This window comes from Rhodamnia argentea, chromosome 2, assembly GCF_020921035.1.
Source record: "Rhodamnia argentea isolate NSW1041297 chromosome 2, ASM2092103v1, whole genome shotgun sequence".
NCBI classification, from domain to species: domain Eukaryota; kingdom Viridiplantae; phylum Streptophyta; class Magnoliopsida; order Myrtales; family Myrtaceae; genus Rhodamnia; species Rhodamnia argentea.
Genome location: NC_063151.1, coordinates 9,333,627 through 9,351,878, shown reverse-complemented (window position 1 = coordinate 9,351,878; position 18,252 = coordinate 9,333,627). Strand labels below are relative to the sequence as shown.

At 38.2% G+C, this 18,252-nt stretch overlaps 1 protein-coding gene across 1 annotated transcript; it reads left to right on the top strand.

Annotated features, from left to right (window-relative positions):
• Positions 1-408: 408 nt before the first annotated feature.
• Positions 409-3,995, top strand: LOC115738567. Its single transcript, XM_030671192.2, has 2 exons — positions 409-1,127; positions 2,978-3,995. Exons 1-2 carry the CDS (start codon positions 588-590, stop codon positions 3,752-3,754), a joined length of 1,317 nt encoding a protein of 438 aa, XP_030527052.1. The 5' UTR covers positions 409-587; the 3' UTR covers positions 3,755-3,995.
• Positions 3,996-18,252: the final 14,257 nt, after the last annotated feature.

The following is an 18,252-nucleotide window of genomic DNA, read 5'->3' as shown; positions in this document are numbered from 1 at the left end:
GACGAAGGATAATCGGGCGATAAAGTTTTGTGAGATTGAAAATTATTCATGAATTAGTGCAGGAGGGAAAATTTAAAAATAGTGAGGGGGCCCTCGTTGAAATTCAAACGATCGAGAAGTACTGATCTGAAAACGTCTTGGAACAAAACATTGATTTCTCAACAAAAAAAGAGAGAGAGAGAGAGAGAGAGAGAGAAATAATACCCAGGGGCCACGTCAGCTCTCCGTCCGCAGTAGCCTCGCGCCAAGTCGCGAGTACATACAGAATCGCAAAAGCAAACCGACCCCAGAAGACGAAGAGATTTGAATGCGAGAGCAGTGGAAGCCAGTTGAAATTCCCTAAAAGCCCCCTGCAACGTCTCACATTTACCGTCCGGAGGCCGCAACCACCTTTTTCTCATCTTCACGCCTAAAGATCTCGCCATCTTCTTCCCCAACCCAAAACAAGAGGAGAGAGAGAGAGAGAAGGTATAGTCCATCAGTCTTCGAGAAGTGTTTTCCAGAAACAGGACTTGATTATTCAACGTTCATCACCGGCGCTGGCACAATCTCTCTCGAGGGAAAGTTCTCATGGAGACTGAGGAGAGATGCTGCTGAAGAGGCCGCTCGGGATCGCCATGCAATTCGCGCGATGGATAGCGGATCTCGACTGGCGCTTCATCCTCCTCGTCCTCCCTCCCTTGTCCCTCCTCCTCTTCCTCTCCATCTCCTCCCCCGCCAATCCCTTCTCCAATCTCGCCCCGCTCCGCAGCATCCTCCTCAACCGCACCCTCCCCCGCGGCGCCGTCCCCGCGGCCGCGAACCTGAGCGCCGCCCCGTCGGCGCCGGCCGTGGCGCCCCGACCGTGGAAGGATGAGCTGGATCGGTCGAGAATAGCGGTGTGCCTGGTCGGCGGCGCCAGGAGGTTCGAGCTCACGGGGCCGTCGATCGTGGAGAGGATTCTCAAGGTCTATCCCAACTCCGATCTCTTCCTGCACAGCCCGTTCGATGAGAACGCGTTCAAGTTCCTATTGCTGAAGAGTGCGCCGCGGATCGCCGGGGTCCGGATTTTTCGCCCGGAGCCGATGGCGGAATCGGCGCCGGAGCTCCGGGTTCTCACCGCCAGTAACTCGCCCAACGGAATTCAGGTACGCTGGGAATCAGACTCAAAAGTAATTATAGCAATGTCTTTGTAGGGTCTGCGATGATAGTTTACAGCGCATTAAGTTCGACTAATCAGGATGCTTTGTTCATTATTGTCGCTCTTGTTCTGCTGCAACGTTCAGTTTTGATTTCTCCCTTTGTATCGTTTCGACTTAGATTTTACAGAGATCCTGTTCTCAGTAATTCCTCCAATGCATTATTAATCTTGCCTTTTTGCTCTACATGGCAATATTTATTATCAGTCCAATGATAAAGATTATCATTTGGCACGAATTGAAACAGCTAAACTCGTATATTTGGGGGTTACAGTGCATACTTTGATTTTTTCTTCCGGTTGACATTTCTGTTCATCTCCAATTGCAATTTGACTTGTTGTTAAGCAACTGCGACAAGGTTGTTACTGGGTTTTTAGATTAGATGGGAACTGAAAGACTAGACTCGTTCATCTTCCAACTGATGAGAGCCCGCATCTTCTGCGGTGCTTCTCTTCTGGTTCTGTGTTTAGGGCTCTTGGCTTTAGGAAAGGTTCTTTAATGAGGGAGTTGTTGTTTTTTGTGGGGTTCTGTATTAACTGTTCTTGATTGAGTTGTGCCGGATGAAGAAAAGTCAAAGATCGGAAATATTTTAATTTTGAGACCCCCCTTCTAAGATCTTCATTGCATTTGGCAAAGCCACCATCACGATCGTCGGATTAAGAAAAAAGTGTGGGGCCCAACCTTCCACCAACATGACCACCCACTTGCCACCTACCAGGAATACCCATTAGGCCTCTTACGAATAATCTAGGAATGTCAATGATTATTCTTTAAGGCCTGTATCGGTTCCTATCTACTATATTCAGGGGAACATTAAGGTGCAGCATATTAGATCGAAAAGCTCGTATGTAACCGGATTATTTGAGTGCATTAGATCTGTGTCATTAGATGAGATGCAATCCAATTGGCTAAACTACTCCCCCCATCCCAACAACCCCCCACCCGGCTCCCGCACCCACAATCAAACACCAAAAGTCAGATCTAACTCGTGAGGTATTATTTGTATTTAGTTTAATTTTGTGCGTCATGGGGGCCTAGTAGATAATAATCAAGATTTTTCTACTGATGTGGTTTCCTGATCTCAGATGTTTAAGATATTATTTGACTGTTTTAACTTGATCTTTTACTTATTTGCTTATCCTTATAGATTTGTACTACCGATTGGTGGGACCTAGATGAACGATTAGAGTTTCAAGATTATAAACATTTCCTAATATTTTCTATAAGACAGTCCATGTTGAGTTTTCTAACTCACCTTTGAATGGGAAATTTGGGGGATATATTCTCTTTGCAAGGGACAATTTCAGTTGACTAAATCTGGTGTGATTTAAATCCAAATAATCCCCCTTGCTTCTTGATGATGATGATGATGTGTTTGCAGGACAATTTTACTATGCAGGGGTGGCCATTTTATAATTGACTGTATTTGAAACTAATTGGAACTTGTTAATGACACTTATTTGTAATCGAGAATTTAAATTTAATGCATCAATATGGTGCTCATCAAGATATCATATATTTTGGAATTGGAATTGGATATTATCGCAATCATATCACACAAGATAAATCAATATATCTTGTGTGATACAGACTTTAACACCCTACATGAAATCGGAAAAAGTAAAACACTGCATCTTTCATTTTTTGCACCACGCTGAATTTTGAGTGCCTTCATGAATGTTGTGTGCCTCGTACTTGCCACTCCTACAAACAGTAGGTCATTTTTTTTTTTTTTGAACGTATAACAGTTGTTCATTTTCCTACAAACAGTTGTTCATTACAAAGTGGTTTTTCTGCAGGGTCTATTGCAGTACTTCAACCTAGTGGAAGGATGCCTCACCATGATCAAGTCCCACCAAGCCCGTCACAACTTCACTTACGACTGGATTGTCCGGACTCGGGTTGATGGCTTCTGGAATGCCCCACTTGACCCTGACAACTTCATCCCGGGCCACTACGTGATCCCACCAGGCTCCACCTATGGCGGCCTCAACGACCGCCTCGGCATCGGCGACCTTCCCACCTCCACTATCGCTCTCTCCCGTCTCTCCCTCATCCCCCAACTCGACCAAGCCGGGTTTCGCCAACTTAACTCAGAGACCGCCTTCCGCGCCCAGCTAAACACCCAGAACGTCACCCACCTCACCAAGCGCCTCCCCTTCTGCATTGTCTCGGACCGCCAATACGCGTTCCCCCCGAGCCGGTATGGAGTTCCGGTGGCCACCATCTTGAGCAAGGGTCCGTTGAGTGGCGCCAAGTGCAGGCCATGCACGCCCGTGTGTCGTGGTGCATGTGTGGGGCGGGTGATGCCGGTCCTTGATAAAGGGTGGAGCTGGACTCAGTGGGAGAACGGGACGCTCGAGCTCTGTGACGCGCATGGGGAGTGGGAGACCGGGTGGGAGAAGATATTCGATAGAGTGGCAGGGAAGGCGCTGGCGAAACAGAGGAAGGGAGTTTGGAGGTTGAAGGTGAAGGATTGTGTGAGTGAGTTCGAAAAGATGAAGAGGCGAACCGTAAGCTGGGAGGCCCCCGCTGCGGACGAGATGTGCAAAGTCGGGTTGGGTTACGCAAGATGAGAGAGAAGCTGAAGCGGAAACTGATGGTTCCCCATTTTTTCACAGGTAGGAGATAATATATATGTTCTTTTGTAAATTTTTGAGTAATTTTCAGTAGAGTTATTCTGGTTCGATATTTTTTTCTTTGTTTTGCTTAGGACTTTTAGTTTTCTCTTTCGTTATAGGTTTTTTGGGGGATGAGTTAAGGGATAAATTGGAACATGATATACAAGTGAAGCTCAAACGAGTGCCATTATTCCCACTAACTCTTCTATACTGTGAATAGGGTGTAAATAGTGACAAGCTGGTATCTTTCGGAGGCCAACTTCCATACCTATCTAAACATTGATCTACGGGCCAACTCATGTTTTGTGCACGCTTTAGAAATGGGGACACTGATATGTTCCCTCGAGCACGACCTCCATGTGTATTTTGTCGCGTCGCAATTCCTATATCGTTCATAACAAGTCACAGTCGTGTATTTTGTCAAAGATCCCTGTATGAAGTCTCTTCACATATAAAAAAATTATGAGATGCTGATCAATGGATGAGACCTAGGGAAAATTGTCCAAAAATTCTTAAATTTATTGTACTTCTGTCATTTCAATCCTAAACTTGTTAATTTTACCAATTGAGTCCTAAATTTTTCATGTTTTGCCAATTGAGTTTATCCGATCAATTTTGAATTACGTGGACGTTAGCTGTTCGATGTGGCATGACCGATGCTAATGTTGATAATTTTTAACATTTTTTAAATGTTTTCACTTTTCTTTATTTTATTTTTTTCTCTTTGTTTTTTTTTTTTATAACCTTTTTCAATTCAAAGGGTTGTAGGGGTTGTCAGCCACTGGTTGAGGACCAGCAACTTCCGCCGACCCTCGCCGACAAGATATCTCTCGCTATCCACGGGCGAAGGGTCGCAACCCTTGCCACGGCCATTTGGATTGTCAAGTCGGCACCAATCGTGTTACGTAAGATGATTAGTGCTGATTGGATTGTCATGTCAGTAATTTTTGACTAAAATTGGCCGGATGAATTCAATTGGCAAATTATAAAAAGTTTAGGGTCCAATTAGCAAAATTAAAGGTTTTAGGACTGCATTAATAAATAAATAAAAAAGTAATAGATTCAGGATTTTTGGATAATTTTCTCATATGACGTGTGAATTTAAAACCATTGAAAGCCGTTTAAAGCAATTTGTCAAAGGAGGTAATACTAAGTGCATTGGAAGCTCAACTCACATGGATTGTAGTATCAGCGCACGCTTTCATCTCATCCAATGGTTCGTGTGCTTGGTGCAGCCGAGTTTTTCTCTTACTCCGGCAAATTCGCAACCGAAGGAGTTCGCGTTCACTAGATGTATGTATTATAAGATTCTTCCATTTTTTATGACGAGGAAGGCGCTGCAAACTGATGCACATGTGACAAATAAAATATGCATTATAAGAATCTAAGTAATGATTGTTGGGCAAAACCAGTATGGCGATTCGTCTTAACAAAATTCGCTATGGGTCCCGGCAGATTCTTGATATATATGACTGAGTTAATCTGACGGACTCAATCTCTGCAGCACTTAGTACAAATCATGTTTGGTCATATCATGGGCCAATCTACAGCGCATCTTTTTGTCACGCCGAAAAAGAGAATATCCGTAAGAATATGGTACCACAAACTCCACCATCACATAATAATAATAATAATAATTTGACAAGACTAGCTTGTATTCCGCACTCACTCATAGTCACATCGACTCCATTCTCTCTAGAGATTGTCGAATGATTTAGTCATCGATTATAATGCAGCTAATCTCGTATTTAAATCATCGCATCTTCCACTTAACAGCAATTTCATGGGCGTCGTCCGTCATCCTATGGGGACGTTCTTATTCAATGCATACGAAGAGCACAGTTTGCGTGCATCTTTAAAAAAAAAGTTATCGAAAAATTTCTCAAGCCTATTATAAATATGTCAATTCAGTTTTAATTTTTTTTATCGATTCAATCCTAAATCTTTTGTAATTGTGTCAATTCAGTCCATATGACTAATTTTGGCCGATCGACAACATAATATTTTATTTTTTTATTTCCTCTTCTTTCTACGGTCGATTGGCCGGCTAGAGGCGACGACCGACGAGGTCGACCTTGCCGCCCACCGGGTAGGGCAAGCCTCGCGTCGTTGGCAAGGCTCACCTCACCAAACCGGATCTGGCGAGTCGAGCCTCGCCTAGCTATGCTAAGGCTCCTCGCCGTTGCTGGGCGAGGGTCGGCTAACCTCGGTAGATCTAGACCGGCGAGGCTTGCCCTCACTAGTGACTAGTGGCGGTGAGCTTCGCCTGAGGCCGATCTCGCCGGTCGTCGCATCTGGTCAATCACCAAGGTCCGGCAATCGGTTGGAGGAAGAAGAGGGGAGAAAAACAAAAGAAAGAAACATAAAAAATAAAAAATAAAAAAACAAAAAAATTAAGAAAAATAACCAACCGATATTCAAGTCAACGCCGGCCAGCAAAAATTGGTTGGATGAACTGAATCGACACAAGTCCAAAAAATTTAGGACTGAATTGTCAACATTGCAATAAATTTAGGACTTTTTGGTTATTTTTCCCGTGTATCTATGAAAACTAACCATGTTGAAATGTTTGGAAGTTGGATGCCCAATGTCATGAGGAGAAGAAAAAGTTGGCGACGTAACACGAGGTGTTTGTCACTCTCTTCTCTTTCGGTCATAAATACTTTACATTCGAACACGAACTAGTATGTTAGGTGGACGATCGACTTCAGGCCTCTCGTGGGCGTATTTAGAAGAACTTCAATAACTGTTCTGAAATGGGTGACTAGGCCAAGCATCTGTCGTTGAATCTTCTTTTCGGGATCACTTTTTTTTATAGAATTCTTTAGATTACAAGTACAAAATATGCTCGATTCCAAAAACAATACATGAGAAAACATGAAAAATATGTCTAGAAACTTCTTGAATCACTTATCGGAATGGGTTTATCACAGTTCGGAACTTACCTTGACTTCCACATATTAAATGCTTTCGATACAGCCTTGAGAGAGTGCTCATCTCTTGCTTTTGTGTTTGAGAGAACAGAAAAAAAGAATGTCATATGTTTTCTTCTGTAATTTTCTTTTAGGAAGAACATGATCATGACGTGAAAAAGAAGGACGCGATCACTTTATCACGTTCAAAAGCCCAAAGCAATTAATTGCTAAGGCAGTTATTTTTGCGAGTCATGGGCTGGGTTATCTCAACATGGGCGCCCACTTATGAAACCCATCATCTCCCACTCATTCATGATGGGCTAAATATAACTCTCTCTCTATGCAAAGTTCATATCAACAAATAATATGTGCCACTAGTATACTATGAGAGCTCACTGCCAACACACACACACACACACACACACTCATATATAGCAGTTCAAGTTAGGCAAATTTATATCATATCTCTCTTCATCTCTTTAAGTGTCGTGTATATATTGTATTCACAATTATGATTAAACTCAAAATAATCATAATTGATTGACCAATGAATGCAAAAATAGAATGTGACATCAAAAGTAAATTGATATTCATCTTTTCTTAAATCTGTCAATTTCAATTAAATTCAATTTCCAAAAATGTCCCGTTAGATCGAATCATCCATGATTATTGGTGACATTCTAAGATAGAAAATACTAAATAAGAATTTTGAGAATAAGTAAGAGTCATGATGGCATATAATTGAGGAACTCTTATCCTCACGAGTCTCACACGACTTAAAAAGTTAAAATAAAAAAATTTGTCAACTCTGATTGTTCGTTTCATGCATATGTAGTAATCTACGTATTACGGTATGTTCTTATTTCTCATAGAGCATATGTTTTTACAGTTAATACCGTACGGATGTTAGTTCAGACATTCCCAACGTCAACTTTAATTCACAAATCTACTCTCTTGAAAGAATTTATCAAAACTCACATTTGGCATTAAAGACAAATGAAGTGAAATACGTATGTCATTTCACTTTTGGACATAATAAATACTATGACCTCATCTTAACACAATCAACGTGACATCTATGTTTTAAATTTGAGTTCTCAATTATCACCTTGATAATAAGCTTAAAATTGTCTCATCTTTATTTATCATGCAATAAATAGAGACAATTAATTGTGTAAGTGGGACTAATTTCTCATATGTCCGACATACCTTCCCAATATAATGCACTAAGCATTAATATGCATAAATGTCGAATAAACTCATAGGCATCAATAATGATAGAACTTATCATTAACTATGAACTTTAGGGAAACACAACTATGCAGTACATCAAATTCTACGCGGTCCTAGAGATTCTACATGACCAAGGAAGGATCTCTAGGAATTGGCTTTGTCATAGAATCTGCTATCATTATATGCATAAATATATGCTCAACGTTCACATCTTTTCGTGCAACCATGTCTTTAACAAAATTGTACTTAGTATCTATAAATTTGGTCTTGCAATGAAATTTGGGATTCTTAGTGTAAGCTATTGTTGCTTGGTTATCACAATTAATCAATAACGAGTTTGCAACATTCTTAGCAGCACATAAGTGATCCAAAAATCTCTTAAGTCAAACACCATCTTGTATTGCTGCTGATACAGCCACGATTCGGCTTTCATTGTTGATAAGGTTATACATGCAGTAGGCTTCAAGCTTAACATTCTTTTGACCGCAATATAATGTACTTGACCTAGATTGGATTAGTATCTACTTACATTTCCAACTGCAAAATAAATGTCAAGTTTTATACATATCATAGCATACATCATGCTTCCAACAACACTAGCATATGGAACATGTTCCATTCGTTCCTGTTCTTGTGGAGCCTCAAGGCACATTATACGGCTCAATCCTTCACTTATTGTAATATGAACATCTATGAGTTTACAGTCTTGCATATGGAATTGTTCAAGGATTTAATTTATATACGTCTCTTGTGAAAGAGATAATGATTTCTTTAAACGATCTCTTGAAATCTTAACTCCAAGAATATACAACTCCACCCATATCGTTCATTTCAAAATTGGAAGCTAACCAATTCTTAAGCGTATTAACAAACCTCATGTTGCTCCCAGCAATTAGTTTATCATTCACATATAACGATAAGTTCGCAAATTGATCTTTGAATCTTTTAATATATACACAATGATATTCATCAATCATTGGAAAATCATATGCCATTATGCCATTATCAAAACGCACATACCATTGTCTTGAGCACTACTTCAGGCCATATATCAATCTCAAAAATCGATCCACTTTTTTCCCTTGACCTTTTGTAACGGACCCAAGTGGTTGTTCCATATAAATTTTTTCTTCTAATTTTCCATTAAGAAAAATAGTCTTTACATCTATTTGATGTAACTCAAAATCCATACTTGCCACTATTGCTAGAATAAGGTGAATTGAGATAAATCTCACTACATGAGAAAGAGTCTCTTCATAATCAATTTCTTCATATTGATTATACCCTTTTGCCACAAGGCTAACATTATATCTTTCAATTGAGCCATCAGCTTTACACTTTATTTTGATAACTCACTTATTCCCAATGGCTTTACGTCCTTTTAGAAGATCAACCAATTCACAAACTTGATTTGATTTCATCGACTCCATTTCTTCTTCCATTGCTTGTTTCCATTTTTCCTTATCGGGGCATGTTAGAGCCTTATTTACATTCCTTGGCTCATCCCTTTCTAGTAGAACAATCATGAAAGCTTCCTCTTCAATGTCAAAATGTCGACTGGGAATGCATTTACAACTTGTTCGTCATATAGGAGATTGTACACTTGGTACATCATGCTCCATTCCGCTTGTACTCAGATTAAATAATGATGGCATTGTATCATCAAGTGCTTGCAGTTGAGATAGATTCGAATTTAATTCCCCCACTTCTCACATTGCTCCCACTTGGATGACAAGATCGTATATTAACTCCAATAATATCATTATCACGATCCAAGGTTTCAAATAGAGAATAGTCTTCACCTATTTCGCTCTTTTTAGGAAATTTATTCTTTAAGAATGTGATGTATTGTGATTCAAATTCAGTTACGCTTTCACTTTCTTGCTTACCTTTAAACGCATAACCTTTTGAGTGCTTTAAATATCTTATGGAAGTACTCTTTTTGCCTCTATGACCCAATTTTTCATACTTGTGAGAGAACTCATGAGTATGGGCAGCATATCCCCAAGGTTTAAAAAAACTTACATCGAACTTTTGACATAATGGAGTGGAAGTAATTGATTTAAAAGGCACACGATTAAATATATGGTAGCAATTAACAGAGCATCACCCCAAAACATTATTGGTAAATTAGCATGTGCCATCATAGGCTTAACCATTTTCATTAGGATTCTGTTTCTTCTCTTTGTGATACCATTTTGTTGAGAAGTCGTTGAAATAATCAATTTTCTTTCTATTCCTTTTCCATCACATAAATTTCTGAACTGGTCAAATAAGTATTCTCGACTTTGATCAGATCTTAATGCTTTTATTTTCTTATCCAATTGCTTTTCTACCAATTTCATAAATTTCTTAAAGCAATTTAATGCCTCAGATTTATGAAAAATCAAATTGACATGACCGAATAGAGTATGATCGTTTATAAATGAGATAAAATATGCAGCCTCATACCTTGCTCTTACATTCAATAGCCCACGGATGTCCGAGTGGATCAATTGTAAAGGAAACTCAACTCTTATTCCTTTTTCCAAATCGTTCTTGTTGTTTTTCCCACTAGGCAATGCTTGCAAATAGGCAAATCGCCTTTTTTTCAATATTGCACAATATGCCCTCTTTGGCTAATTTATTCATTCTTTGTTGGTCAATATGACTAAGCCTATCATGCCATATATTCATATCATTATCATAGGATCGGAATAAGTAAATAAGGAATAACAAATATTAACATCATTGTAGTTAACATTTGATACAATGAAACCATGTAAAAAATATTCGGAACCATGATAACTTGTTCTCAAAAACAAGTCATCACTATTGTTATGAAAACTCAAATTAAAACCAAGCTTAATCAAAATCAACATAGAAACAAAATTTTGATGAATTTCTAGAGCATACAATGCATCATATAGGAACAAGATGCGACCACCACACATATTTAATTAGCAAATGCCAATCCCTTTGGCTTTCAGTATGGAATTGTTTACCACATAGAATTGCTTCATGTGGAACTTATTGGAACTTCACCAAGACATCTATGTCCTTCGCTACATGGTATGTGGCCCATGAGTTTACTATCCACAAATGATGAGATGGTAGAAAAACTTAAGTGGTTACATAGGTTGTACTCTCAAGCGTACACAGGATTTCTACATCCTTTGGCTCACCATAGTTGAGAGCAAAGTGATGTTTCTTGCCATAGTTAAAAAAACTTCACATTTGAAATGTTCTTCTTGAAATGACGCTTTCCTTTTTTATGACGGTTAACCTTCGGTTTATTTCCTAAAAGATTTGGTCCCTTGCCTTTCCACTTCTTGAACTCAACATGACGCTTATGCTTGGAGCCCAAAGCCCCATGTGAGCTAGAATTAGAAAAATAAATGTATGTTTCTGGTTAGCTATCAGAAGGTGGTTCTCTTCGAGCTGAAGATGGCGCATAGCATATTCAAACTATGGGTCAAGTGGATTTTCATTTGCTCCTAGCTTTGAGGCAAAGAATGGATTATTGCTTGCACTTGTTGCTCATTAGTCAATATGTGGCTAGCATCTTTCAGTTCACTAAGCATGTTTGACATACACCTCAAATATTATTTCATGATTTGTCCATGAGGCATTTTATATGAGTAAAACCCTATAGTGAGCTGCCCTTCTAGCACATATTGGATTTTCATATTCCAAATTTTATTATTTTTTCCATTCAGTTTCTCTCCATTGTTGAGCTCGGCTATGATATTCTTAGATGTTGAAGTCATTGTATCTGAACACAAAGTTCTTTAGACATGTTTGCTTGAATTATTAATACCTAACATGAATGCATTAATTTTACACAACGTAATTGCAATAATGAATAATTTCATGAAATGTTATAGATTCGAAAGGTCAATATATTCCCAATCATCATCTAAGAATTCTAATGTGAAATTATCATTAACATAATTATTTGTGAGAAATTAAGTTTTTTAAAGTTACTAAGACTTTCTAGAACTTCCCACTTGTAAGACATAGCAAGATATGAATTAATATACAAATAATACATGCATCAATTATAGTCAAATTGCGGAATACAGGATATAAATAGGAAATCAGATCTTGCCATTGTTTGAGTTTGCTTGGGGACTAATATAGCAAGCACGTTAAATTTTATACTTGCTATCAACAAGCCATGCTCTACGCAATCTTTATGTCGTTATCTACATGTAAGATATCTTCCATATTTAAAAAAAGAAGAAGAGATATACAGGAAAAATATTCAATAATGCCCCCAAAATATGTGTATATTGTGTTTCGTATGTATTTTTATAACTTTAAAATCATCAAACATGTAAAATAACTATACCATAGTGTAAATAATTTCCACTCGAACACAACGGTATCAAGCACGCTCCAATCAAAACTCCCATGTGCTCGCACGTGCTACTAGAAGGCCACGGTGCATGCAGTTCATGTGCAGGCACCCAACCGGCTAGGATTGCCGATCTGACCATATACCAATCTGACCCGTTAAACAGGTCCAACCTATGACCAATCCGAGTCGAGTTGGAACCCGAGTCATTGATGTTACAATGACTTCAGCCCAATTACGCTCGTTCGCGACAGTTTCGTGTATGGCACACATGACCTTCATGCAGAAATGCCATCCTGGCACGTGCGGCTGCGTCTAGCGTCATCCGGATGAGTGCAACCCCTCAAATTGCTTGTATTGATGAGACGAGTCTGATGATATGATCAAGATTCATTTTCACCGAACAAAATTATGTGTTTAGACAATGTTTCGCCGTTGCTTCGGACGGCCTGTCGACATCGCAGTGCGTGAAGGCACATGCGGTATCCGCCGAAGGCGTGACCACTAGAAATTCTCGTCTTGACAAGACGAGTTTGTTTTTGTAGTCAAAAGCAATTTTCATCGGACAAAATAACATGGATAATCACAAAATAGTACGTTCGTCTCTACCTGTAGACGGGTCTTTCGCTCTAGTTTCTTTTACAGACTATTACACGATTAGGAAACAAGGATACGACTCCAATGCCAATGTAGGAAACATATTTCATGAACAATACACAATAAATGTATAGAAACTTCTTGAATCACTGATTGGAATGGATATATCACGCATCGGAACAGACATTGATTTCCACAAATTAAATGCTTTCGATGCAGCCTTGAGAGTGCATTCGTCTTCTTGCTTTTGCATTTGGGAGGACAAAAAGAAAAACGTCATCTGTTTTCTTTTGTGTTTCTCTTTTAGGAAGAACGTGATAACAACATAAAAAAGAAGAACGTGACCACTTTATCACGTTTAAAAGCCAAAAGCAAAAAACTACCAAAGCAGTTATTTTTGCAGGTCATGGGATGGGTTAGCCCAACATGGGTGGCCCACCCTTGAAACCAATCAGTGAACTTAGAAACAGAAAAGCGTCTCCCTGCAATCAGCCTGGAACTGACCGGCCCGATTGCAAGCTGGTTCCCCAAGGGATCAAAAACCAACTCTAACATGGTAGGCTTCAAATCTTTGTACCTACTTCCGTTGATTTGGAATCGATCATCCCAAATTCAATTCATTAGCATTTACCAGAATTATGTGTCCTGTCCTCGTCAATGCCGTGTTTGTTTTCTATAATAAGAATTTCTTTTGGAGAGGTGAATCTTAATTTCCATTGTATCTGTTGCTATCATTGCTCTGATGGAGGAGATGCACGCGGTATACTGGTTCAAGATTTCATATTTGATGCGATGGCCTACGAGAGAGATTTGGGAGGAAGAATGTGTAACGAAGTTGCAAAGCCACAATTGCCTCCTCAGTGACTTCTTTAACTTAGACTTGTTTGAGGAATTGATGACGGTAATTTAGAGGATGGACACCTTAATTCAAAAGTTGGCTCTATATAAAGTACTAACAATAAGATGAGATAGAGCGAACCTTTTCATAAAGAGTTCCTTTCGTAAAGTCAAATGAGTCCATATAAAAGTCTCACTAATGGATATCACTAGGAATGAAAGCTCATACTAATTATTTCAAATTATGCACTCATCATCAAACGCTATGGAATGTTACAGGATTACGCAAAGACATGGAATAAAAAAAAATACAAAGATTTGTTCCAAATTTCAAGTTCCAACTCCTTGAACCTAGAACCTACTTGTTGAAACTGGTATATTAATTTTTGAAATCTAAAGCCTACCATGCATATCCTGAAACCTATCATATTTCCACTGGTTCGATTTTCCAATTGCTGATTATACCTTGAAACCCTACCCACTCCTAAAAGATCCTTGCTAAACTTTCCTCCCTTTCAACATTTGAGAAATCAAAATCTCATGGCACAGGGGAGAGCAGCCACAAGAAACTCTTGTTTAACGTGACTCAAAAATATCGAGCTTAGGGCGCCACATGGCAACACTTTTGCATTAGAAATCAACTTCCGATCAAAAGTTATTTTTTCTATTTCTACTCAAAAGTAGATGTTGACTTTTCTACTTCAGCTCCAAAAATTGATTTTTTATTAGAGAAATTCGTTTGGTAATGATTGAAAATTTCTATTTATGAAACATTATTAACACAAAAACTTCTATGAAAAATTATTATCGACGGCTGAAAAATTTCTATTTCACTTTTAAACTTTTTAAATTTCTTTAAAGAATAATAGAGAAAGGGTTCCTTCATTTCCAACATCCACCAATCATTCTGCTCTCTTCGTCCTTACATGTTTTCTCTTGCTTTTCCCTTATCCCTCTCTCGACCACCCTACCGAACCGCCACCTATTGCCTCACGATGCCGCCATCACATCGCCTCCCGTCTTGTTTTATTCATCATAGAATAAAATAATCCGGGATACGAGTAAATGAGATTACTAGATCTAACACGGTAACGTCCATTTGTTACTTATACGAAGCATTGCATTAGATTGACATGAATTGTGTGCATTTCGTGTGAGACACGAGTGTTATTGCATCAAGCCACGACGATATTTTCTTGTATTAAAATGATTTAAATCATGCTACAATGATATTTTCTTGCATTAAAATGGTTTGATGCATGCGCCCGCAAGAATGTTTTCGTACAAATCATCCGAGGAACGACGTATGGCCCGCATAGGCAATTATTATGGCCCGGATAGGCAATTATGGCTCTGATAGGCAACGTTCCCTTACAGTCTCAAGGGTTCGTATTGTGGGTATATTGAGCCGTCGTTCCCGTGAAGGTGATTATGCGAGACATCACCATTTGGTGACATTGAACCCACAAATGAGCATTCTCAGAATACGTCTTACTAATTATGACCCGGATAGGCAACAAGCGTGGCCTGGATAGGCATGAAAATTGGCAAGCCAGGAATGGCCATTTGATGTGACTTGCATGGATTGATGTGTTCATGTCATTTGAACAAAAGTTATGTGATGGATTTCATGCATTTGATGATTTACAAATAAAGGTTCATGCTCATGTTTGCAATAGATCACATTATAGCTTTGTTGAGTATAAAGGCGACATTCCCGCTTTAGGCCTAGTCATTTCATTTACTGGGTTGCTCGCCCATTCTGTTATTTTTTAGGAAATTGATGGACCCACCACGAGCTCCTATGTTCGGCCGGTCGACTCATATGCATATGTACCCGAGCAATGCTGTCGATGTGGAGTTTTGAAGATGTGGGTGATAGTAGCAGAGGGAGATGGAGTGTGAGAACGAGTAGTTAATAAATGGGAGACTATATGATAATGTAAGCTATATTGATGCATCTATAAAAATATGTGTGTTTATATATAAAGGTTGTTACATCTGCTATTTCAATACGCTCACCATTAAAAATAAAGGTTGGTAGAAAATTAAAAAAAAAACGGTTAAGGAAAATTATAAACATGTTGATAACAACGGTTGCATTTTTTAAAAGGTTGGAACAGTTCTTAAATGCGAAAAGTTATCGAACTAAGCATTTTTGAAAATTCAAAACATTGTCAAAAGTTGGAAACATTCTAGTTTTGAATTAAATTGCTTACACAATTGGTAGTTTGCAAACTAAATTATTTTGTACTTTATGAACAAAATGATTTTCAAAAGTAGAGTTGCATCATTTCAAGTGCCCGAAATGGCTTTAAGGTTTGAAATTAAATTGAGTAAAAGAAGCATTGTGAGAATTTTAGAAAGTTATATTGATAATCTACGATCTGCTGATTGGATGGAATTGTTATTACGAATAATGACCGTAGAGGAAGTTACGAAAGTTCTAAATGGTTGTAAATACGATAACAATGGTTGAGACAAAAGTAAAAACGAATGAAGTGGTCTTGTTTTATAATTTTGATTCTCTAAGGATAACGAAAGCATAGGCAGAAAATTATTTATCGGAGTAGCACAACGAAAGTGTGGTGAAGCAGATTGGAGAAGCAAAGAAGTAAGTATCTACATTGATTAAGGACCCATGTATGTTCAAATTTCACGAACGAAATTCTTAAGTGGGGAGGAATTGTAACATCTTGAATTTTCACTATTCTAAATATAATTAGAAAGTAAAACAAATCTTCTTGCATATTCTTTAAGGAACCTTTAGAAGAGGCTATTTCATAACTTTTTGAGAAAGTTATTTCGAAATTTATCAAGGATGCTATTATTTAACTTATTTAAGAAGTTTTCTGAAAAATTGTATTAGAAAATATAATATGAAGAAATAGTTCTTAAATTGATATTCATAAATCAAATAGAATAGGGGAGTCAATGCTAAGTCAATTGAGTCAATGGCAAGTCAATTTTCTAAAAGATAAGAATAAAGTCAATGCTAAGTCAATTAAGTTTTTCTAAAGAATAAGAACAATGTCATTTTCAAGCATTTAAAGATAGGATAAAATCAACGTTGCTTTCAAGTAATAGGATAAGATCGATGTCGCTTTCAAGTAATTAATGATAGGATAAGATCAATATCATTTTCAAGTAATTAATGCTAGGATAAGATCAATATCACTTTCAAGAACAAAGTGAAGAAACTATAAATGAGTTTACACTATAATACTAGCAAAGTCAACAAATTATAAGTGAGTTCATACAATAGGATTTATAAAGTCAACAAACTATAAATGAGTTCACACTATATGATTGGCAAAGGAAAGATGATATAAATTCGTTCACATTTATAGAAAACTTGACAAAGAAGCTATCTCGTAGCTTCTCGAGAAAATCATCTCGTAACTTCTTGAGAAAGTTATCCCAAAGCTTATCGAAGAAGCCATTATCTTGCTTATTTAAGAAGTTCTCCCAAAAATTTCGTATTAGAAATCATGACACAAAGCAATAGCTTAAGAATTAATATACAAGTCAATAGCAAGTCAATTAGAACATCTAAGTCAAGGCCAAGTCAACTAAGAACATATAAGTTAATTTTCTAATAGATAAGCATCAAGTCACTTTCAAGCATTAATGGTAAGAATAAACATCAAGTCACTATCAAAGATCCTTGTAAAGGAGATATGAAGGTTATGAGAGAAGCTAGAAAACTACTATAAATAGGGGTGTGATTTCTTCAATTCCCATAACCACCAATTCTCCCTCTCTTCCTCTTCCCCTACTCTCACGCCTATTCCCTCTCCCCTATACCAACTTCTACTACCGCCTCACGTAATCACCGTCACGTCACTTCTCATCTTATTTCCTTGTTGCTTGACATAGGATACCGTAATTCGGGTACCGGGTAAATGGGATTACCGGATCTAACACAATAACGTCCGTTTGTTACTTATACGAAGTATTGCATTAGATTAACATGAATTGTGTGCATTTCATGTGCAACACGAGTATTATTGCATCAAGCCACGGCGATATTTTCTTACATTAAAATGATTTGAATCATGCCACAATGATATTTTCTTGCATTAAAATGATTTGATGCATGCGCCCGCAAGAATGTGTTTGTGCAAATCATCCGAGGAACGACATATGGCCCGCATAGGCAATTATTATGACCCGAATAGGCAATTATTATAGCCTAGATAGGCGAACGTTCCCTTAAAGTCTCAAGGGTTCGTATCCTGGGTATATTGAGTCGTCATTCCCATGAAGGTGATTATGTGAGATGTTCACCTTTTGGTAACGTTGAACTCACAAGTGAGCATTCCTGGGATACGACTTACTAATAATGGCACGGATAGGCAACTATTATGGCCTAGATAGGCACAAATTGGCGAATGTGGAATGGTCGTTTGATGTAAATTGCATGAATTGATGTGTCTATGGCATTTGAACAAAATTCATGTGGTGGACTCCATGCATTTGATGATTTACAAATGAAAATTCATGCTCATATTTACAATAGATCATATGAT

Bases quoted from the DNA above. Each gene is read 5' to 3' on its own strand.
- LOC115738567 (XM_030671192.2), top strand. From the start codon at position 588: ATGCTGCTGAAGAGGCCGCTCGGGATCGCCATGCAATTCGCGCGATGG. The intron at 1,128-2,977 runs GTACGCTGGGAA...GTTTTTCTGCAG, and splicing joins ACTCGCCCAACGGAATTCAG to GGTCTATTGCAGTACTTCAA.